Genomic DNA, 26175 nt, shown 5'->3' with positions numbered 1-26175 from the left:
GCAAGCTGAAATTGCAATCGTTATGGAGTGTATGGGGGGAGGTAAGATGGAGAGCTCATGGTAATTACGCTGCTGAAATAACCAGATAGGGTTTTATTACCAAATTTCTCCAGGCGGCAGCTAATGATCAACATGGGGAAAAAAAGATCTGTTCCTCTCAGCCTCTTTTCTCACCATCTCATTCTCTGAAATGTAAACTGTCTGCTAACACGAATGGACCCTGGTTAAAGAGATGATTTTCCCATTTTAAAGTGTTCTCAGGCTATAGTGTTAAGTGTAAATGATGAGCAGGGGAAATAAAAAAATAAATGGCCCAAAAGCTATACTAATCAGCTTTTGTTCACTGTATGACAAGTAGTGACTACTGTCTGTGCTTGTGTTTGCAATGCTAGTAAATGTCTCAAATAGACAAACCCGTTTCCTGGTCGCACCTCGTGTTTATAAGGTAACGACAGATACAGTGGTCGCTTTTGAGGAACAGCTAACCACACTGCACTTACTAAAGTTTGCAAGGTTAGTTACACCAAATCTTTAGATATTAAAGATTTGTTTGAGGCATTTGATAGCAAGAAAACCAGACATTAAGGAACATTATATTCTATTTTAATTTATTTATTTTTTTATGTGTATTAATTACTTTTGGGTGTATATCTAGAATATATCTTCATGTTTGCAAATGTGATATTGACTTTATACAAAAAGTTCAATAAACAAGATACTAATACTATAGCTTAGCATGGACATTTATTATAAGTAGTATGTTTTTGTTCAGTATCACCAACAAAAATAGTTTAAACCCAAATATCAGTTTAAAACCCATTAATCTTGAAGCAATATGCATGCCTCGTGCCACCTCTTTCAGTCTGGGTAAATACAGACTTTAGAAAGCAATGGCCAAATGTATGTGTGATAAATTCTGTCAAATCAAAATCTCTTTTTAAAGCTATGCTTTTTTGTTTTCTATTTAATGATTTTCTCATTTACTATACTAAATTTCCAATTTCCCGTACTATAGTATCCATTTCAGATAAACCCATCCCTAAATTTCACGTAAAATGAAAATAAATTGATCCTTATATGTTAGCCAGACATCTTGTCCAAAATGAACCGAAAGTCTAAGTATATCAGTAAATCTGGTTACACTCACTTGCCTTTACCGCACACACACACACACACACACACACACACACACACACACACACACACAAACAGTCATACAGCTTAAGCACTACATCCAGAGCTGGCGTGAATCTTCTCCTCCTGCACACAGCAACACACACACACATTTACGTGTGCACATTTGCCTGTTCCCTGGAGGTGTCTGACAGCAGCCAGAGGGCTGCTAAGGGGCCTAAAAATTGGGAATGATGTGGATGGAACATTTTCTTTCCACTCTTATCTCTCTTTCTCTTTCTTTCTCTCTCTCTCAATCTCTAGCACAGATGTGTACACTCTCCATTCCCACATAATGCCAGTCCTTCAGTGGTTATAGTTTGTCTCATGTCTTTTGGACAAATATGCATGTGAACCAGCTGAAATGCTTTTAAACAGCACATCTGTGCGTGAGTGTTCGAGTGGCTTCACGAGCATATGTTTGAAGTGAATCCATGCCCCCCAGTCAGCTGAGCTGAAATCAGCCTAATTAAATGACAAAAGGAGGACAGGTCTTCTCTTTCACAGCTTCCCGCTATTCTGCCTGATGCACAGTTGTTCTGGCAGTACAGCTCTTTTGAATTACACGCAATCACCAATGGACTTTATGAATCACTTAAAGGGGCCTAAATCTAAATTTTCATTGCATCCTATTTTATTGTAAAGTCCACTTACAATCCATTATTTGATGCATCTGAAACAATCATTGACTTGACAGGCAGCTTCCCATTAATGATTTAGAACACGAGTGAGCTTTACAGATGACCTAGGAAATATTTACATAAAGAAATGTATATGAAAAATTGACATTTAAGAAAGAATTATTTAAAGTACTCAGTCAAAAACCATACTTATCATTCTCTCCATCCACAGCAAACCACACAAACAGAATTGTGAGATATCAAAACAGCGATGGGTACATTCAGATTACATTTGTACTGTACATACATGCTAGAGTATAAATATTTAATTGTTGCAAAGTAAGTCACTTATCAAATATCATGCAATTTTTGGATGAAGGAATGTTTTTGCTTTTGTTTTTCTCAGTTTTCTAAAATGCAAAAATGCTCCAATTTGGTATATGCTAAAAAGCCATTCATGTCATATGTTGTCAGAAGCTTTTGTCTTATGTTAATAGATCCAACATCCTAACAGTGACCCATTTTGCAGCTTAGTTACCATAAATGAGAAAATACATTCAAAAAGAGCTAGGAAAATATTTATTTATGTATTTATTTATTTTAATGTTTTGTTTTTCCTTGCCAGCTGAACCACTATAATCTAGGGTGTGCTTAAATTATTACTGATATTTTAAGTAATGTTAAACTTAAAATTAATCCTTGAATGTGCACTTGTGAAATATTTTGGTCATCATATTTCATGAGCCTTTTATATTATTTAAAATTGCTGTATTTATTTATTTATTTATTTATTTATTTTTTGTATTAATTTTCTGCAGTATCCCTCAAAAAACCCTAAGGTTTAGTGAACTCCCATTTTGGAAACCCCACAATAAAGAATGTATCTGTAAATGATAGATTATGTGCTCACGCAGATGTACAGGGTAATTGGCTCATTCATAAAAGGCAGGAGGTGAAGCTGTTTTATGAAATGATGCATCTGCATACAGCATCAGGTGTTGGCCTGGCGCTCAGTTCATCAATATGTGTGTCAGCAGTGAGAGACGCAGCTGTATGCAGGGTAATGTAGTCCGTTCCCCAGCCAGGAGCACAGATTACACATGAGGGAAGAGAGAAGGCTGGAATTAGTTTATTCTTGAAAATGAGCAGATGATCCCAGCCTGTGTGTTAGACGGACAACACTATCATGCGACCACCTGCATTCAGACTCAATTTTGACTTCAGTGCATCATAAAATATGCATGTGCATGTGTTTTGTATGGTTTTATTTTACTGATGTCTAAGAAAATGGTGCACTAGTGATGCAAAGAACCACTGAAGAACATTTACTGGTGGCTTTTTAGATTTTCATCTCTTTGTCATTCAGCATTCTGATGGAAGATATTGACTTGGCATGAGCTCGTTGTTTCTCACGCGGATCTCTGTGTGAATGATATCCATATAATACCCGGAATCTAGCTTGTTTGCATAATCCATTTGCGTAATTGCAGCATTAGTGATCTAAGAAGCCTAATTGCATTCATATAGACGGCGACTGACTAGGCTGATTCTAATCGATTTTCTTGGTGAAATGAGCAGGTAAAGGAATATGAGAGCATGAGCTGAAAAATGTGAGGATATAGTTTCAGTTACTAAGGTGTAGGTCAAAATAACAGATGTCACAGAAAAGCCTAAAACAATGTCTGGATTTTCTTTAAAGCCCTAGATTAGGTGTTCTGCTTATTTTAGTTTCATAGTTAACTTTTAACAATTTTGTGTTATTGATGGTGGGGAACCCTAGTCAAGGTGACAAAGGCTGTTTTTATTTACTTGTTTATTTATATTTGTCTGGGTTTGTTTTGGTTTAGCTTAGAAAAAAAAAAAAAAAATCCCAGCTTGTAGGCCTGCTCATATTTTAAAATATATATATAACTTTTCCAAAGTGTAAAGTGCAGCATCAACAGTTTCATTTTTTAGACCTGCTCAGATTTCGTTATTGCGTTGGCCCGATCGGAATTAAGAGCAAAGGTCTGTTTAAATGCCAACAGGAGCTGCGTTTGAATTACAATCGTTTTTTTTTCCTACTTGTAGTGATGTTCACACTCACGTGATGCCTTTTGAAAACCTTATCCCGGTGACACACTGGCATATTGCACCTGTCAAACAGTCTATTTTGCCGTCAATACTGTTGACGGTGTCCTTTATCAGTAGGCTTTATATTTATGCTCAACATGAAGTATAGATATTGTTGTCGTGGAGACAAGATCCTGGTCTGTCCGCGGTCTCCCTCTATGTCACCTACAGTAGCAGCAGCGCGCCAGCGCCGCGTCAGGCACGATTCTGGTGTGTAAAGACACAGAAAACGCGAAGCAGCCGTCACGCAACTGACACGCAGCAGAAACGCCACGCTTACGCTACGCAGCCAGTGTGTCACCGGCCTTAGAATCAGCTGCAGGGCGGGATTTGCACTGAACGCGGAGACTTCCGACACCTATATAATATATATATATATATATATATATATATATATATATATATATATATATAGTTGTTTTTGTTGTTAATCTACTGATTAATTTTTAACCACATACATATTAAATAATAAATAAATAATTAATAATAATATTTTAAAAAGTGATTTTAAAAGTAAACACATTCTTTAAAACTATTTTATAACAGTTTATAGATAATGTAGAAATGTATTAATTCTGTATGATTATCAGCAGAGAAAAACAAAACAAAACAAAAAAAAACTATATTTTACACCACCATCTCTGCAAATGTCTGCTAAAAGGGCTTTATGTTCATGTAGTGAAGGAAATTTGATTCATTGATCCATTTTATTTGCTTTAAAGTGATCGTTTATGATTAAGTACAAAGCATTCGGTTGCACTTCTCTGGGTTAAAAGCGGGAAATCTGGACATTTTGAGGAAAATGAATCACAACAGTAATGCATCTCACCTAATGCACCTTTTGATTGCATTTTGTTGCACTGAAAGGTTTTTGAGAAAAAGAGAAAAGCAGCTTGCTCGTTTTAAATTAAAATGACCATTACAACATAATTCCCAACTTCCTATAAGCTTTAGAATTCAGGATGGCCTTATTCTATCCTTCAGACAGACCTTCAATCCCAAAACTTAGCATATTATTGGGGAAAATAACTTCTCTCTGGGCTTTGGCCATTATGCCTGCTTGCAACAGGAAACAGCGTGTTTTGGACTCACACATCTGAAGATACCCTACCTTTTATATATTTGCCGTAAGGGGGATGATGATTTGCTACTGATAACAAGAAAGAGCCGGCAGGTGTTACTCTGAGAGATGGAGTGTCAGACTCCAAAATAGGTGAGGCGGAGAGGGACAGAGCAGGAGGCATTTCTTGTTGAAATGTACTATGGGTAATATTCTCACTTTTGACTAATAGTCACATACAGAGGAAATGCAGGCTTTCTCCAGACCTCTATTGCTTGACATAAAAGCCATTTTACTGTGGCTTTCTTTCATCTGTGTCTTGGGAGTGCTGTGCCTCCACGGCCCAAGAAAGCCTTGCTTAATCACTTTTAATGGCGGTGGGGTTTACAGTCTACTTATGGAAATATCAATACCTGCAGCTTTATGAGAAAGCCGTTTTATCAAGCACATTTGTATGACTGTACACTCGTTTAACTCGCCTCTTTGTCTTGGCTTTTACAAATTGATATTGGAGCTCTTTGAAACGACGTACAGTCAAACTTTCACCCTCACGACCTCAAAACATGAGTGTGGGATGAGCATCAGTCATGTTTAATGAGTGCAAAAACGCCAGATTTATTGCAGGTTTACATGTAAGGAATAGTTTCAGCTCTGGCCCGCTGTTCAGAAGAGTGTGTAGGTTTAATAGATTTTTCAGGGACATGATATCACCCTGTTATGTCAATCTCGTCTGGTTTCGTTTTGCATTTTGGATGAATACCAGTAAAAATAGCATAAACGAATCTTTGCACATTAGAGGTCTTGTGGAGAAATCTCCATTTAAAAATGAAATGCAAGCTTTTCGGTCACATTTTGGACCGTATGCGAATCATTCGGCCGGACGCATAATTACCTTCGCCGATTGAAAAGTGATCCTGCTAACAAGTTTCAGCCTTCCATTTGAATTTCAGCATCGACTTCATTGTGCTTTACTTGTCTTTTGATTTGGAAAAGAGAGAGAAAACGAAATGAACCCCCACAGTGATTTGATTTAATTTACTGGGAAATATTCCTTGTAAGCTGCATGGTGAATCTGGAGAGGTGGAGGGACTAATGCATTTGAAATGATCAACTGCGCTTGAGCATTTTGAAGTCGTTCTCTTTTCATTTCTCAGTGTCTGGGAATAAAATAACCTGTACAGTTTCATCCTCATGTCACTTTGTTTTGGCTTGACTGTAGTTAGCGTTAACGTTAATATCCTTCACTTCAAGTGCAGCCTACACAGCCGCAAATTAGCAAACCAGTTGGTTAAGAGTCTGGCAAAGGTTTCAATTTTCACCACTTTATAAGCACATTTTGCTGAAAACTATTTAAAAAAATAATAATAATTAATAAAATTAAAAATCTGTAAAGTGGGTATTAATAAACTGAGGCATATGAACTTCAGTTACTTTTGATGGGAAAGCAACAGTATTTGCATTTATTCATTTAGCTGACGCTTTTATCCAAAGCGACTTACAATTGCTAAATATGTCAGAGGTCGCACGCCTCTGGAGCAACTAGAGGTTAAGTGTCTTGCTCAGGGACACATTGGTGTTGCACAGTGGATTTGAGCCCGGGTCTCTCACACCAAAGGCATGCGTCTTATCCACTGCGCCAACACCACCCCGTATTGTGACGGTTCCTCAGCATAACATTGTGATACCACAGACTCCCTTCAACTTTCAGTATAAATGTACACTAAAAGCTGTCACTGGGGTGGCACCCTTTCAGAATGTACTTTTTCTCAAGTAACACATTTTAAGTTATAAAACATAATAAAACATTCCCTAAAGATTACTTTAAGTACGATTTGCCCTAACATTTATTTATTATAACATGTATGATAAACTGAGCAATGCAAGAATTTAGCCATTACAGATAAACATTTAGAATATTAATGGTAAGAGAACCGAACGGCTTAACAAAAATGTTAAATGTCAGCGTGTAACTCCTTCAGCATTTGTGCTACAAATGATGCCTCAAATTGTAAGGCTTGTTGAGAAGAGCGGTGCTGTTATTTCAGACTCGTAGATACAAACAGAGGCTAAAAAAGGGCCTTTTTTGGAGGAGGAACCATTGAGGTCATCTTTTAATTTCTTCTTTTTATGGGGCAGCTGTGGCCTAATGGTTAGAGAGTCGGACTAGTTACCAGAAGGTTGCTGGTTCAAGTCTCTGTGCTGGCAGTTGTAGGTGGGAGAGAGTGAATGAACCCATGAAACCCTCAATACCCATAACTGAACCCCCAGTTGCTCCCTGGGCGCTGGATCTATAGCTGCCCACTGCTCCGGGTGTGTGTTCACTTCTCACTGCTGTGTGTGTGCACTTGGGTGGGTTAAATGCAGAGCACCAAAGCCACTCCTCAAGAACATCTAAATAAGACAAAATTGTGCAGATATATTTTTATATATTGTATGTATTTCTCTCATATCACTCTGTGGTTTCTTTCTTCTCACATAATAGCAGATTTTTACTTAAATCAATATTCCATGTCTATTTATTTATTTATTTGGTAAGTAGCTGCATAATAACCAGTATAATGCACATTCAGTCGGTCATTATCTCCAAATAAAGCCCTTCAGGGTAGCTGACTGCACACTATATGTTATAATGTGACATTTGTCATGTCTGCTGCCAAATATAGGGAAGATTATAAACCACCACGGCAGAAGTTAAAGTCAAAATGTTGCTTTGTTGATTTATTTCTTGTTGTCTGTAAGTGTTTTTGCCTGTTGCCAGTGTTTTCATCAAAGACATTTGTATCGAGCGGCTCTCCATCGCCGATGCCAGTGGCCTTGAGATAGTGAGTCGTCGTGGGGTCACCCTGAGCATCACATTTATAGAGCCTGACGTAATGTTGGCACGAGCGCTGGGACCATTTGTTCTCTGTGGATGGGTGTGTGCCAGCCTGAGCTCTGGTAATGGGCTGGGTGGCAGACGGAGACGCTGGGTGCATGAGCACTTGAGTATTTTTCCATTCTGACTGAAGCAACGATTGTGTCCCAACAAAAGCTGGACGTGGACCGGCAATGTTGTCATAAAGATCTCCTTTTATTTTTTAATTTTTTTTTTAATTTAGCATAATACTAACACAGTAGTTAGCTGTTGTGCCAACATAATTATATGTTAAGTCAAATATTGTGATCAGGACCTCAACATATAAGTAGAAATGACTATGTTTTACATTTTTGGATTCAATTTAATTTAGATTTTGTAAGTTTCAAGGTAGAGTAACTTCCCAGAAATTATTAATAAAATACAACAACAATAATAATAATAATAATAATAATAATAATAATAATAATAAAAATTGTGTGACATTGTGAAACAGTTTGGATTATTAAATGATTATGAAATGTAATTAATATTTATTTAATATGTATAATTGTAATACATAAATATTAATTTGTAATGAAATATTTACCAAATTAAATATTGCTGTTCATGACTATTACTTAGTGTTAATTTTTTTTATTTATATTTCAAATAGACAGCTCGACTGTAGTTTAACTGTTTTAAATAATGTGTTGCTTGTGGTTTGGCAACCTATAGTCTCAATCATCCTCTCCAAACCACAGAGAATCAAATTGATTCTTCATTTGTGCTGTCTGTAGCAGTGTTAGTGTGCTTCATCAGTTCGGAAATGTGTGCTGTAAACAACCAGCACGATGACTTATTATTCGCTACATATGATGAGAGTTAACAAACTGAGATCAGTATGTCACCAATGCAGTGCTCGTGCAGTACTACAGTATATGGGTGTCAGTGTGTTTCTACATGCTCTTTATTAGCTGTTTATTGGAATAAACTTAATGAACCTTACCCTTGGCTTGACTGTTCAGTTGTTGTCGTAATGGAGCTAGGGACAATCTGATCACTACACAGTCTGTACATCACTCCAACACCTTCTGTCAACTGCGAAGTGTGCATCTGCTGCCATATGTGAGAGTGTGTGGATATGCATTTCAGATGTTATCATTGTTTGCACACTGTAGTCCTCGCTTATAAAAAAGCAGTAGGGAATTAATTGTAAATCAATAATAAAATCATAAATTGTTGCATGCAATTGAATGCATAACAATACATTTAAATTTCGTTAACATAAAAATAGATCTGCCCTGTTTTATGAAACCCAAGGAAACCCAAGGACTAACTTTTAATTGTGACCCAAAGCCGAAGAACACCAACACATGCTTAAGAGAGAGTTAACCATTCTTCAACAACCCTTAAAGCCAGATAAAAATAAATAAATAAATAATAATAATTAAAAAAATAGGTAATAATAATAATAATAATAGCAATAATAATAATAATAAAAAATAAAAAAAAATCATCTATTTTATTTGGTTTCAGTTCATTTTGTGCTATTTTTCCTTTTCACACAAATAAATAAATAAATAAATAAGTAAATAAATAAATACAATAGGATAAGGTGTTGGAAACTAAGAGAAAAATACAAAACAAATCAGCATGAGCTCCCACATTAATATTTTCATAGCCTAGTGAAATTATTTTGTTAGCGAGTTATTAATGCAATAATCCATCTGGAACCATCATCTGAAATTATCCATCTAACTGTTCATTTACCAAAGCAATAATCAGTTCACACATGAGCAATTACTGCAACAATGTCAGTGACATCTCTATTATTATCATAAGAGACAATGAGAGACTCAGGTGTTAGTGGAGTCCATGCCTGTAGACTTCTGGACAGAGGTTACATTAATTATGTGCATTCTCAATAAATATATTATGAATGGTTAAGGCTGAGATAATGGAAAGGAGAGATTTGAGGGATCATACCATTTGACATTTAACAACCTAAACTGATCTTTGGTCAAAGAATATCTGATAATTTTAAGGGATGTTTAAGGTCTTCAAGAGACCTTTGGGTTGATGATACACGTGGCAACTTTTCTCTTTTTTTTTGAGCAATATTTATTGCACAGCAAATTTAAAATAGTGAATTTAACTCCCTCAGAGTTTAAATGAACACTTACCCAGGATACTACTGGTCAGAGGCGGAAATCGCGGGGGGGTCGGGGGGGTCCGGACCCCCCCTATCTGAGGGTTGTCCCCCCATAAAATATAATTGAAATATGTGTATTGTAAATAATATCATGATATATAGTTAAACTAATTGTGTAAGTAGTAAAACAATACAAATGCAAACGGAGCAACAACAACAAAAAAAGTTTTAAACATCTCGAGTTCCCCCTGCTTTGCCTCAAATTGCTTTGGTCCACTGCCTGCTCCCATTTTCATCTCACCTCACCACCGACATACACACAGTCTTGTACGTTAGATTAGATTAGCGCGGGTGCACATTTAGATTTTCCCGCGTTCACTATGATTTAGTCGGTTTACTTCATTTAATATAGTCAATCTAATATAACATCACAATAAGAGTGCAGTTGTTCTCCAGATATTAGCATAATAAATGTGATTTAGATTTGTATAAAAATTGAATAAACTAAGTTAATATTAAGTGCATTTTAGGCACCATATTGCCTGTTTTAGCTCTATTTCACCAACGGAAAAAAGTTGAAAACTAATCTACAGCAGTAACAGCACTGATTTTGAGAAACACAATGAGGAGGTGTTTCCTAACTGAATGAATCCACTTTTTGAACAAATCAGTCATTGACGTTATAAATAATTATTTTTTGTTTTCCCCCCTCTCTTTTACTTCTATACCGATCTCACTATACAGTTGTGTGAGGATGTAGCCTATGTCTAAGAGTGTGTATGCCTTCATTTTGCTAGGCATGGCAAATGTTTTTATATATGCATGTTTTAATTATAACTGTGAAGCAACAACATTGTTATTAAATGTGTTATACAAATAAATAAAAGTTGAAGTTAAGTTCAAATTCCATTGTATTTTGGTGGCTTGATTTTGTAAACAACTTCAAAAACATTGCAAAAAAATAAAATGTTTTGCAGAATGTTTTGGTCAATTTAGTCAGCTTTTTCATTGAACCAGAAAGAAACTTTGAGAAGAAGGATAATGGAATGGTCTCCATGCAATAGTAAGGCTTTCCTCTCTGTACACATATCCTTAAGTACAATCCTGCCTGTTTTATTGGTGTCCCCTTCAAAACTTGCTCGTGAGAAATGTTATGTTTATTGTCCCCCCCAACATTTAGATGAGATTTTCGCCCCAGCTACTGGTAAAGTGAACACTTTTGAAAGAGTTAATATTACTAACACTTTGACAGTGTTAACTAACAAACTCTTAAAATGTTAAATATTAACACCGGAACGGATGATGACAACACAAATGTTGGTGTTCCATGTTAACACTCATGAACTAACTGGTCAACTCTGCACCAGTGTTCAGTTGAAAATATATAAAAAATAAACCCTCAAAACAATATACGTTTAGATTTTTTTTTTTTTTTTTTTACATTGTAAATCTTTTGCCCTGCACCAAAATGTCTTCACATTCAATGTTTTCAATACTTATAAAGAACATGTTCTCACAACAATTTAACATCATAATGTCGAAGCAAATCAGTGCAAACACACACACACACACACACACACACACACACACACACACAGACATATTCTTATTTGTTAATTAATTAATGTGATAAGGTTTATAATGCTGACTTTTATCAGGTTAAACAACAGCATTCCATTCATTACCATAAACCCTGCATGCATGTTCATGCTCACTAATCAAAGTCTGTTCTGGTGTTTGGACCTTTTTTTTTTGTTTTTGTTTTTTTTTTAGCATGATGAGATGCATTTCTCTGCAGTTAAGCAAGATCTCCCCTCTTATTTGCAGCATCACAAAACTGCACCTGTAAAATTGAATGAATAACTAAATAAATAATACAAAAAAAAAAAGAAAACATCAACCTGGAACACAAAAATTTATATTTTTAATAATCTACCGAAGAAATTATTACCAACATTGTTCAAATGTTTGTGTTCAACAACAACAACAACAAAAAGAATTACCGTATTTTCCGGAGTATAAGTCACACTTTTTTTCATAGTTTGCCTGGTCCTGCGACTTATAGTCAGGTGCGAGTTATTTATCAAAATTAATTTGACATGAACCGAGAGAAATGAACCAAGAGAAATGAACCAATAGAAAACATAACCGTCTACAGCCGCGAGAGGGCGCTCTATGCTGCTCAGTGCTCCTGTAGTCTACACTGAAGACATAGAGCACCCTCTCGTGGCTGTAGATGGTAATGTTTTCTCTTGGTTCTTGGTTCTAAGTAAATGCGACTTATAGTCCAGTGCGACTTAAATATGTTTTTTCCTCATTATGGCGTATTTTTGGACTGATGCGACTTATACTCCGGTGCGACTTATAGTCCAAAAATACGGTAATAGTTTGGAACAACAATACAATGACATTTTCATTTTGAGAAGAACTATACTTTGAAAGGCAAAAAAACAACAGCAAGGCAGGCTAATTTTAGTGTATAGCCATTCTGAAATCAGATGATGCTTCTGTAAGAGAATCATCTAATTAACTGTTAACAGATCTCAAATTTACCAATAATAACTTCTTGACGAAAAGAGCCTGCAACTGTTTAATTATTATTTGGCTTCTCTTTTTAGTTCAAGAGAAGTGCAAGTGAACAAACACAAACATTCTATGAATAGAAGATATCTCGAAAGCAATGTAAAAGATGTGGCATGATATTTAATAAGCTATCTGCGTGCGCTATTGCATCGCAGCCTGAGCTGCCTGGCACATTTGATGAAAAAGACCACGCAGCACAGCTAATTTTCTAGGAAATCAACTGAAAAAAATAAAATAAAATAAAATGACCCAAGCTGAAATACTGAATAAATGCAAGCGTTTCAAGGTATTTTATAGTTCTTTTTTTTCACAAGGGTGATAGAGTTGGATTTCGTTAAGTCGCTGCATCCGAGAGTGATCGTTATTCTTGAAAGAACGCATCAGTCATGCCACTTATTTGTAAACATGATATTTGGGGTGGGGGGTATTGGGAGGGAAGGACGACCAGAACAAAGGAAGGAATATGTTTCCTAATGACACAGCTCCGCTTCCATGTTCCCTTTTTAATCAAAGTGTAGCTGGAGCATTGCTTCCTCTGGCTTCTGATTGTATTCATCTTGGATGCCCATAACCTTGACATCTTGACTACTTAAGAACACTGTGGATAAGGAATATTACACAAGGATCCTTTGATTGTGAGAATGTTTAATCAATGTCCATGGGGGGCGTGAAAAAAAGACTTTCACATTTGCCTCTTCTCAAATAGAGTTAAAGCTACAGGTCAGATTTCACAGATCATTAATCAGTTGGAAAATCAGTAAAAGTGATAATTATTTTCAGATTCATGGAGAAAACAGCATGGCACATTAACAGGAGAGCTGTTAGTTGGTAGATTTTTGTTGTTGTTTTTTGGGTTGTTCTGAATCTGTGCACTCATGGTGCTCATTGTAAGATGACATGAAATTATATCCTATGTACCTCTAACTTCTGGCACACAAAGTTTACAAATGCTACGTCATTTATGACCCTATAGTGCCGTGGTATATAATGTGACATTCAGATCCTTTATTTGCATTTTCACTTTCAGCATTGGAATTCACAGCAATATAAGTGAATGCACACTTGCAAATTATGTTAGTTATGATTTCATGTTGACTTAAATGCCTTTAAATTGATATAACCAAACAGAATGGGCAGGTATTCCAAATATCCACATTGCCTTGGATCCATCTCAGCTGGACCACCTCAGACTTGTTTCGTCCAGCACAGCACAGCAGGTCCACATGGCAGGTCGATGCACAATGGATATCAGGCGTCTGTTTGAGACAGGTCTCATGGAGCATCAATTTGCATGTTAATGGAAGATGCAACCCTGTCAGCGGAATGGAAATCACAAATGAAGGGACAAAATGAGAAGAGAACAGAGCAAGAGTAATTTAGTTAACATGGCTGGAGCAGAGGGTCATTCGACATGATCAATCTCACTCTGCGTTTGAAATTATTTCATTAAGACAGAGGAAGCTGGGAAATAGGTTTGAAATGCATTGATCGAAGAGGAGGGGGAGGGGGGAATTTATATCACCGTGGTGACCTAACATTTCCCAGGTTCGACTGAATATGTGAAACATTTCTTGATAAATGTAATTTTTGTAATTCCATTATTGTTATTCTTACTGTTACTCTTACTTAGTATTCAGCATGTAAACTACTCCTAATCACAAGCAATTAATAAATTCAGATAATAGATCATATGAAACCAATATGAAACCTCTTAGCAAAACTTTAACAAAGCCATAATCAGATAATAACAACATAATCAGATTCCAGAAGTTAAGTACTTGTAATCAGATTACATTACACTTTAATATAGTTGTAATTTATGGAAGCGTATGGGTAGCAATATTCAATTTGGGATGTAATATGCAAAATGACAATGCAATATGTAAAATGACAATGCATTTCTGTATTTACATTTACATTTTCCAATACATTTGTGCAACGTTTGGTGCAAAATGAAAATTAAATTACATAATTTTAATTTGCCATTTCATACACCAGTTTTAATATGTAAAATGAAAACTAATTTTAACGCTTTATAAGTTGCAAAATTATTTTCATTCTTTCAGGCAGAATAAGAGTCAGTGCGAGTGAAGCACTTTAATGTCTGAAACCACCGCTCACTGTTAATTAGCATAATATTTGAATCAGATGTAGCTGGGCACATAATTCGTGCTGCTGCGACCTGCAAATTATTTCTAGGTTGTAGTATTGTATGAATATTGTCCCACTGATAAATACAGTGCAAATAGTTCTCTCTCTTTGGATAAAAGTGAAGTGGAAATAAAAGTCAATAATAGACTGAACAGTTCCATGTCTGTAACATTTACCACTCTTTTATTCTCCAATCTTTTAAGTCATAAGGCACTAGGTATGTGTGTGTGACATTAATAAATAATTGTAAAAATTAATACAGTTACATTTCTGAAATGAAAATAGTAAAATTAGCTCTATGCTGCTCAGTGCTCCTGTAGCCTACCCCAGAGCGCCCTCTCGCGGCTGTAGACGGTAATGTTTTCTCTTGGTTCTGAATAAATGCGACTCATAGTCCAGTGCGACTTATATATGTTTTTTTCCTCGTCATGACGTATTTCTGGACTGATGTAACTTATACTGAAAAATACGGGTAACATTATTACTATTATTTATTATGAGAGTAATTGACACAGACTAGAACTTTAATGTTTCACCAAATTCAGCTCAGCTCTTCAGACTCGTCTGACTCGTGTTGCTGTATAACTGGCCAGACTTACCTTCCCAAAAAATCCTATTTAATTTTATTTCATAAATTTAACTATATTTATTTCCACTTCACTGTTATCCAAGGAGACAGAACAATTTGCACTGTTTTTATCAGTGGGACAATATTTATACAATACTATAACCCAGAAATAATTTAACGGGGTCTCTTGCAAGTCGCAGCAGCACGAATTATGTGGCCAGCATCATCTGATTCAAATATTATGCTAATTAACAGTGAGCGGTGGTTTCAGACATTACAGTGCTTCACTTGCACTGACTCTTATTCTGCCTGAAAGAATGAAAAGACCGAGCTGAAGGTGGAGCGATTCGACCAATCAGATGAAAGGAGCGCTTCAGCGCCACCCACAAGTGCGAATGAAATATTGAAGCCATAAACCAAAATGATCAAAACATACACAAACCAACTGTCTTGTCCATGTTCTCTCACTTGAATCCTCTTCTTGAGATTTGAGTCTCTTGACCTTCTGCAAGCCCCGCCTTGTTCACGCAGTGATTGACATGGAACGAGGGGGCGGAGACGTGATCGGCTCGGAATGCATTTTCAATGTGCACATTGAATTTTGCTACATTCATTGCGGGACACTGAATGAAAATGCAATCGTAAGTGTCTTGACTGTGAGTGTTAATGTATTTAAGAAAAATAGCATTTAAATGATAATTTTGCCACAGTTTTTGCTTGAACATGTTATACATATCTAATCATTTCTGTAATAAATGTTCATTTTAATTTTGCAACTTATAAAGCGTTAAAATTAGTATTCATTTTACATATTAAAACTGGTGTATGAAATGGCAAATGAAAATTATGTAATTTAATTTTCATTTTGCACCAAATGTTGCACAAATGTATTGAAAAATGTAAATGTAAATACAGAAATGCATTGTCATTTTACATATTGCATTGTCATTTTGCATATTACATTCCAAATTGAATATTGCTACCCATATGCGTCCATAGTAATTAGACTACAGTTACTTTTTATTACATGATTACTCATTATTTAGTCAATGGCAATACAAATAAATAAATAAATAAATTTTCCTAATTATTATTTTTCATCTTTTAAATATTCCTTTCTAAAATAGCCTACTGCTTATATGCATTAAGAAATTCTCCAGTTTGCGACATTCACCCAAAAACCATTCAAAGGTCAGGTGCACCTGATAATAACAAACCAAACAGCATCATTAAACTCACAAACGCCCAGCAGTTCCTGTACCAACCAATGTACCAATCTTGGGAAACCTTGACGTGATGTAATATTTAATGCTCTTCATGTCATTAATAACAACAAACGGAATATAATTTCTTTCTCTTTGTATTTTTAGTATCAATATGGTAATACAAGATTTTCCTAAATCAGTGTAATAAAGTAGTTGCATCAAAAAGTAGTCTGATTACATTGCATAAATTATGTAATGATGTAATGCATTACATTATTAACTAAATATTTTTTGTAGTAACATGTTCCAGCCATATATCTACATGAATATCAGAAGACACACAGAAGACCCCAGCAAACTCCCACAACAAAATACAAAGGAACTCAGAACCCCCTTAGAAACCATTTAGCAACATATTCCTGCCATATTTTGGCACCAGAATATCATTAAGACAACCAAAACACCCTACCAAAGCAACTTGCTTAAAAAAAAAAAAAAAAAAAAAATTCAGATCACATCAGCAACCACTCACAACATTCAATAGCTTTCTGCCAGAGATTTTTGCAGTGGAAAGCACCACTCACAATTCCTTCAGCAAATGTAAAACCCTTTCTCTATTTTTCGTTTTAACCATGGTCACTGAGCACAGCACTTTATATGCAGACTAGATGAGTAACCTCAGGTGCTTGATGTACAGCCTTTTGAACAAAAAACTCATTCAAAACGTCAGTGTTTTTAATAATAAATGATAATAATAATAATAATTCCTTACATGTATATAGCACTTTTCTAAGCACTCAAAGCGTTAACATTCTCAGGGGGTATCTCCTCATCCACCATAAAGGGAAAGCATTTCATCAGTGGATTTTGAGAATGAAACTGTTTTCTTCTGTGAAGTCTGTTTCCTCCATTTCTCGATCTATCTTCGTTTCCTGTGGTGCACAAGAGTTGTCTGTCAAAAATCAGAAAATCCTCTCAAATTCACCATAAAGTTACTGTGGTTTGAAAGCTCTCACACACATAATACACTGTTAGAGGGGGAAATGTGGGGCAAGTTCAAACACAGACACATGCTCTCTCTCGCTCTTTCTCTCTCTCTCTGCTCTGCTCTCGTTCTCAGCGCCCTCTCTCTTTCCAATCTCATTTGTGAAATTCATTTTCCTGTCACCGTGACTCAGTCTCTAATTCATCCCTCATGATTCCTCATGTCAGTCCCATAATGCCATGCTCCTATGCCTCCTCAGAGACCATTAGAAGAGTGATTGGGATGGACTGTGTCTAGCTCAGTGACGTGCAGGTGGTTTGTTGGGAAGGGGAAAGCAAGGACTCACAGATCATCAGTGTACTGTCTAATGCATTTTGTAGACAAAATTGTCTTTTCCAAATTGGTAAGCTCCAATCTGATTGGCTGGGTTCATGCAATTACTGGGAGTCACGGTGCAGAGGTTGTATTATTCTGCCAAGAAATATCGTTGTGTTTATATGAAGATTTGCTGGATCTGTTTTGTGACATTGGAACTGGACTGTTTTTACTAATCATACAGCAGCAGTTTTTTTTCAGGAGGTTCTTAAGAGAAGAACAAATAATCAGGACAACTAGTGTTCATATTTACAACAACAACCACAATAATAATAATAATAATAATAATAATAGGTTTCTTCAGAATTTTTTTTGTTTGCCCTTCATTGATCAAAACAACATTAAAGACATTAATAATGTGCCAGAGGTTTCCTTGTTTTCTTTTTTTTAAATACGTATCTGTTTTTAATGAGAAGCAAACTTTTTATTGAGCAGTAAATCAGCACATTAAAATGATTTCAGAAAACTGGAATAATGATGTTGAAAATTCAGATTTGTAATACAGTATTTTTGATATATCCAACCTTGGTGAGCATAAGATACTTTCTTATAATATTTACTTACTAATTTGTTTACTGATAACTGGATCTTGAGATTCTGAGGTGGCATTAAGCAATTAATTTTACATGAAATATTGCAATGATTAACAAAGAATATTCAATGATCCCACCTGCATATTCCAATTTATTATAAAGACAAGAGCTCTGGTGGCACTGTATTAATACAACAGAAATGTGATACCAGCAGCACGACCAGGACATAATACCGTTTCCTCCATTGGTTCAGAGGAGGTATTGCAGGAGTAATTAAACCATTTTGACTCCATCTGGAAGATTATAAATGCTGAATGCCTACAGGAGCCTGAAAATTACAGAGTGGCAGCCCAAAAAATAACAAACTCTTTCAACATCACCATTATGTTGTAATAAACACATATGTCTGAATGCGAGGAGGCTGTTCTATTCTTCAGTTCATTTATTTTCTCTTGATAACAGACGGAGTGACAGGTCTCCCTCCAGGGATAAATATTTAAATTCATGTCGAAATAGGGCTGGCTTCTATAAATGGCATGAGCATACAGTGTGCCTTGAGAAAAAAAATAAAAATCTGTGAACGTCAGCGTGCATAGTGTATTCATTATTATTAGTTGCTGATGTGATCGTTGCTACATTATTCCACATTTTTATCACACGTTATGGATGTAAATCAGACTTTGTGTCATTATTTACATTGCATGCACTCACACAAACATGTCAGAATGATGGAAATATCGATTCTGGCCTCTCGTTCGGGAGCAGGTATGGAGCTTTAGTCCTGATGAGGGATGAGGCCCAAGTCTAACGCTGGTTTATGGGATGCTGAAGCACCAAATCGCCCATGTTATTAGTCTGATGAGGAGAGGAATGGAGCTGCCATGTTAGGAATAGATTAACTCCAGAGGACGGTTGGTCATGGAGAATTGCTTCTTTTTAGCTCTATTTCCATAAAAAATAAAATGTATAAATAAATTCATAAAACCCAATAAAAGTAAAAAAAGTAAATAAAAAATAAAAACTTTTTAGTGTACTTGCATGTTAAAAGTAAAAAGTACTGTTTGATGAACATTTATTTTTTTTAATTTTAACTTGCATTCTTTTATATTTAATAATTTAATGTTTATATATTCCTACTGCTCAAAATATGTGGGGGAAGGGGGCTTATCATACATTAAATAAATAAATAAATAGACATCACAGAGGAATATGTTTAGGGATATGTTATGTAAACAGTAGTTAAAACTGCTTCAGTAGTAGCAGGATGTATAGGAATTAATCTGTGTTAATTTAACGTTATATTCAATTTTAAAGGGGACATATGATGTGATTTCAGTTTTTCCTTTCGCTTTGGAGTGTTACAAGCTCTTAGTGCATGAAGAAGATCTGTGAAGTTGCAAAGACTAAAGTCTCAAATCCAAAGAGATATTTTTTTTTTTTCAGTTAAGACTCTTCCATGCCCCCCAAGATACCTCGTTTTAACACGTCTACATTACTATGTGGAAATATTTGCGAAATGCCGCCCAAATGTTCATGCAAAAGAAAGAAGCATGGTCGTGTCAAAGAGATGCTGTGTCTATCTAGCCTTTGTAGAAAATGACATGTTTGAGAGATAGAGGACCTACAATAATGTACAGTTTTTCAACATTAAAGCATGTCAACATACTCTGTTACACCAAATACACTAAATAATGATATTTAAAAAAGCAACATATGACCCCTTTAATACCTTGAGAGTGTGATACACAAATGTGGGCATGGTCATCATAAAGTGGCTTCAAACAGCTCAGCCTTTTATACAATATTTAATTTATAAATAACTGACAGTAGCAACAAAAATGTGATTTTCATTTGCAATAATAAATCCTACAATATAGTGGTTTGGAACTTACTTCTCATGCCATCAGTCACGCCATGAGACACCTTGAGAGAATTCACTGGAGACTCGCTCTAACTGAATCATTTGAATCAATGAGTCCTTGATTCAAGAACAGCTATAATCCGATCAGTCCAATTTGTGCGATTTGTGAAGTGATATAACAGGTTAGTTGAAAATAATCAACTCGTGTTGGAGTGGATGATGGTTTTTCCATTTCAAAATAATAAAAAAAACTACATGTTTTAAGAAAAGCAGTGTAGTATGCTTTTAGGTAAAAATTCATCATTCAGATACTTAAAAAAAATGTATTTAAGTAAAGAAACAAGTAAAATATTTTGTTACTGTCCACCACTTATAGAAACAAACACTGAACAAATCCCAGTTCAATTCTATCTATTAAAAACACAACTGGAATCAAAGCTATTGCACAGCCTCCCCCGATATTTAAACATTTGAACACAATTAGTAAATCAGTAAAGACGCTTGCGAAACTATACATTTTAATCACATCTATTCCAATACTGCAGCACAAGTTAAACAATGGGACAAAGACCTCAAGATCAACACTAACATTAATATCCAGGTAATTTAGTGTAAAATTGTAAATAGAACATACATTACACATTGCAATATGTTTAAAATGGGCATAGGAGTTTCTGACAGATGTACCACCTGCAATTTAAATACACAATTAATTTCCTTTAGATTTCAATCCCTGCTCAAGAGAATCCAACTTTGAATGGTCCTTGATCCATGAAATGACAAGAGCAACAATCATTGAGAATGTTGGCATGTCTTCTTGTTTTGTGTTGCATCTTACTGTGTTCTGATTATGTTGATATATGCTTTTAGTCATCGGTCCTTTGTCTCAATGTATTTTAAAGTGATGCCATAAATATCCCTTGCTTAGCCAATTCTTCCATTTCCTGTGGTAACTCTGGCAGTCACTTATGCCTTATCACACCAATTATGTAGAGACATGGCGCTTTGGCTTTTCTTCATAAGACCCTCATCTTTTCCCTGTTTATTTATTCATCGGCTCTGTCCAGCTACGGCATATGGCTGTCTTTCATAACACTTTATACGTTTCTCGCAAACACAAATCATCAATCTCTGATCTCACTCTACGACACATTTTTCAAAGCCCTTTGTTCATTGTAGAAAATGTTAGAAATGTTAGATGTTACAGTGAAAATTAGAGGCAGAATTGAAACCCTAGTGCTCCAAACAGTATTGTATTACACAGAGCGAATGAATAATAGATACCTTGTGTCCGGGATTTGCAGAGTGGTGTTAAAATGAAAGTGTGTTTTCAACAGAACCGTATAATATTACAGCATTATGGAAGTGTTTTGCCTGAATGCAGGTCGTAACGACGTGTTTAATGTTGGTTTGTATTCAGGAAGCTTTTTTTTTTTTTGATTGTTGGTGTGACAGATGTGAGTGACATAAGGAAATGAAAGGATATTCAGTGGTTTGCTGAACCAGAGCTCTTCTGTGTAGAAATGAGGTGCTCGAGTTAATCTCACACCACTTTATATTTAGCAGTTCAAGCTGCTTTCAAATCAACTTTAGACCCAATTTTTATCACTCAGCAGCTGGTGGGGAGCGCGAAGCTTTTAAGCTGGACTGAGAACAGTGCAGCCAGTGGTCTGTGATAACAGTGCAAGACACAGTCTATACAAATGCTAAAATAAATAAATAAATAAAAATATTATTTTTCCTTTTAACACTGATAGGGACATTTTAAAACCATTCAAAATGGCCAGATGTTTTGCCCAACCACACAGTGAAATCACCTTTTCAGCCTGAAAAAGCAGTTATCAGCTTATGTTCAGTCATTTGGAGAGGACCAAACAATACTTTACAATATTTTATAATACTTATAAGAGCACATTTTGTCAATAATTGTCTCATCTTTCAAAATAATATAAGCATATCTATTAGGACACTTTTCTCAGCAGTTGTTCATTTTATTTTATTTTATTTTATTTTAAATTAATTCAGTGAATTAATCTTATGCAACTATCATTATTATTATTATTATTATTATTAGTAGTAGTAGTAGTAGTAGTAGTATCCTCATAATCATCATCATTATCATCTATCATTATTGTTGTTGATATTGAAATATACAATTAATGGTGATTAATTTAATGACTGACGATACCATTAATGAATGATATTAGTAATAAACAAAATTAGTATCAACAACGGCAACAATAATAATAATAATACTTATAATAATCATCATAATTTACTGGGCTAGGATAACAGCAATATTTGTCACACTACGTCTGATGTCAATTTTCAAATCTACACCCATGTACAATACATAATGTGCAAATGCTGATGTACGCATTATTTAAATATTTTTTTCCTTTTTTTTTTACTGTTGTCTCTAAGGCATTTGTTTGAAAGAATGTGATATAAATAGCATGAATGCAATAATGTTGCATAAAACTTTAATGAAGCTTTATTGAAGCTGCTGTTTCTTTTCATATAACATTGTGGGGACTATAATAGTTGTTATTTTATCTTTGCTCTATCCAAGAAGGATTAAATATATACACAGATGGGCATGGTGTAAATACTAAATGACTCTTTGAGGACTATCTTCATTATCTTCTTGATCATGTTTGACAATGCAGTTGAGCTGATGATACCACATGGATTCCCACAATGCACTCTGTGTTCTGATGTGGGTGCAATGTCAGTGTTTTTTCCCACTGCTTTCAAAGTCAAATATATGAATGGTATACAACTGAGAGAATACAACTGCAAGCCCAATGGGAGTGTTCACAATGACAGTTAATAAATGTTTCAGAGTAGCATTTTATTTTATTATATATTGTTTGCTTTATTGGATTCTTAATTATTGTAGAATTTATTTGTAATGGTTTTAGTAATTTCTAACTATTTTCCTCTAATGCAGTCTGTTTTGGGCTGGTTCGGAAGAGAGTGATGTAAAATGTAAAAAGTTTTGTATTAGTACAAATTGCATTCATTCTTTAAATAAATAAATAAATACATAAATACATAAATAAATAAATAAATAAATAAATAAATAAATAAATAAATAAATAAATAAATAAATAAATCTGCAAACTCAATGAATGACTTTGTAAATTTGCTTTGGCACTGCTTTCAATGTGAAGTTAATACTATATTATTCAATATTTATTGCCATATTATGGACTTTATTCAGGGTCAATAATAAGGCTATAAATTCAATTAAATTACATTTTCTGGAAAGCTTGTGTTGTGGATGCAAGACATATCTATATTTTGTATATTTTGACATATATTTGTTTAGTATGTGTCACAGGTCTATACTTTGAAAGTTATAAACTTGACAGACAATTCTAAGTAATTCTGTTCTCTTTGTGTCCCCAGATGGACCTCTAGGTCCAAGAGGCTTAGTGGAGGCCACAGAGATGTGCACTCAAGAGTGTCTGGTGTTGGGCCACTCCGACAACTGTTGGATGCCACCAAGTCTGAGCTCGTACCCCTCGCCCAAGTCCCCCGTTACCTCTTTCAACAACCAAAAGGAGTGGGCTAAAGAGAGACTGCTGAACGGCCACACCCTGACCCGCAGCTGGAAGAGTGAGCGTGGAAGCCAGGAGCAGTTTGGGGACAGGAAGACCTTCGGGAGCTCGGACGGACATTTTGGTAGTGGCGGCTGTGGTCCCATGGCCGACATCCCATTGGCCAGCCTGAAATCTTACCAGCCCGCATCCGGCCCCAACAGTCCTAAAGAACAGCAGCTTTAAGAGTGTTTTTTTTTGTGTCCGGATCATCCCAGCAACTTTTGAGAGCTTTAGTCCATTCCTCTTTTTTTCCCCCTATTTTTCTTAGATCGATGCTAATGCGGTGTGATAGTTACGTGTATGGAGTAGACCTTAGACTTTATCGCTTATGCAGGACAGTATACTATGCGAATCCGACTCGCCGACGGCCCGTCCGCGGAGATCTTCTTGTGCATATCCATAGCTGCCCTTAAACTCCCATGGTTTGCTGCAAATTCACATTAAAAGGAATCATTGTATACTTCATCTTGAACAAAGACTGCAAACAAACATTCAAGATGAACAAAACAGGGCTGTGATCTATGTATCACAGTTATAAAAAAAAAAAAAAAAAAAAAGGTAACAGCTGACCAATATATACAAATATTGTGATGTGGTTGTTTTGAGACTATATTAATATACACCATCCAAGAAAATGGAATTTACAAATTGAGAAAGCGTTGTGCTAATAACACTGTTAGTGGAAATCGTTTAGTCTGTCATCGTTGAAGTGTTTGTAAATAGGGCTTAATACTAACCAATTTTATGTACTTGTAATAATCTCATGGAATAGATCATTGAACATGACAGCTGTCTTTTATCATTCATCGTACAGGAAGCATTGTTTTTATCGGCCTTTTGTCATTAATGTCATTGTCTTCTGGAACAGGAGACCAGTCTGGAGCTGTAAAGCAAACACACACACACAAACACACAGATTTAACGAATGAATCCCGAATGATAATGTCAGTCAGTCATGACATTGCACAATTGCCCCATTTTTGAGTCGATGAACCTGGCAAACGTATTTTTTTCGAAGCTATTTTGTATTATTGATGTAAATGCTCAATTTCTACTTACTGAAATGGAAAGCTTGATGTCTTTTCCTCAAAAAGAAGAAGGATGTTACAATTCAACAGCAATATATTTGTAAATTCTTAACATCTAATTTCAAATGTCATTCTTGTACGTTTAATCGAACTTGTGCTTTAATTGAGAGTAGTATTTGCAAACTTTGAAAACAAAGTCCTTTTTTTCTTTCATAATATATCGTGTATGCCCACACAAGAGAAGTTCATGTAGTTTTCATGTTTGTGAATTCATGACATACAGTATGCTACACATCGTACCAATCTACAGGTTTTACGAGAAAAGGCGCAGCAGCTCCTCATCTCTGAATGCCAAACACAGTAAATGTTTGTCAGGCGCCAATATGCTCCAGATAAAAAAAACGAAATGAATAAATGAAAAATACACTGTCCAAAGTGTAGACAGAAAAACAACGAACAGAATGCGATCAAAAGAGCATGTGCATAGTTCGAGGACTGAGATTTTGGTTTGATTTCTGTTTTTTCTTTTAAATGTTTGGGCCGTTCTTTTTCCCTTCTTGTCACATGGCATGGCTGCCAGTTCAGACAATGAAACTGCATGCTTAACAAGACGAACTAGCTTTTAAATGACTTCTTTTTCATTCGATTATTGATTTGTAATGCAGTGAGGTCATTCATTTTGTATAGCACCTTTATGTTGAATCACAATATTTAAAGTACAAAAAAGGGTATTAAAAAAAAAAAACACTATACGAAAAGAGACAAGATGGAGTGAGTTGCTTTCTGCAGTATGTTTGTTGGTTGTGGGGTCGTTTGCCATCATAGATATTTAAACAGTTACTCCTTGTTACTGCTCTACAGGTATACCGCTACTGCAATAAATGTTTTAAATTCGTGCATGTTTGTGCCTTGTTTTGTTCCTCACCGGACTGCCTCTTCTTCAAACGCTTCATTTATTTTTATGGCAATATTTAACAATAGCTTCATCTACCATGTATTTATGGTCATCAAGCAGTATCATTGCTCGCTGGTTGATCTTTCATAGTGTAAAAAAAAAAACATGTAACGTGCCGTCAGAATATATAAAGCTTTAGATGATAATTTTTTTATGTTTGTGTTCATACTGAATTCTTTAACTTTTGAGTATATTCTTTAGCAAGGTTTATTTATTTATTTATTTTTCACATCTTAAAAAAAAAGAAACTTAAGTACATATCAATTTTTCCTTCCTACAGTCTCTTTTTTTAAGTCACATTAACTACATGTGATTGTGATATCTAGTTGCAAAGTACATTGCAAACTTTTAAGAGCCTGTAGTACCCCAC

At 35.4% G+C, this 26175-nt stretch overlaps 1 protein-coding gene across 3 annotated transcripts in view; it reads left to right on the top strand.

The window, feature by feature from the left end:
- Positions 1-25747, top strand: part of LOC132161568 (protocadherin-9) — a 276136-nt gene extending 250389 nt beyond the window's left edge. For all 3 annotated transcript variants that reach the window (XM_059571708.1, XM_059571709.1, XM_059571707.1), the window contains one exon: positions 23629-25747. In XM_059571708.1, the coding sequence (XP_059427691.1) occupies positions 23629-24005 (377 nt within the window). In that variant the 3' untranslated portion in view covers positions 24006-25747. The remainder of the gene's footprint in view (positions 1-23628) is intronic.
- Positions 25748-26175: the final 428 nt, after the last annotated feature.

The sequence above is a fragment of the Carassius carassius genome, chromosome 17 (assembly GCF_963082965.1).
Source record: "Carassius carassius chromosome 17, fCarCar2.1, whole genome shotgun sequence".
Lineage (NCBI taxonomy): Eukaryota > Metazoa > Chordata > Actinopteri > Cypriniformes > Cyprinidae > Carassius > Carassius carassius.
The sequence above is the reverse complement of the archived record's forward strand: the minus strand, read 5'-3'. Positions and strand labels throughout refer to the sequence as shown.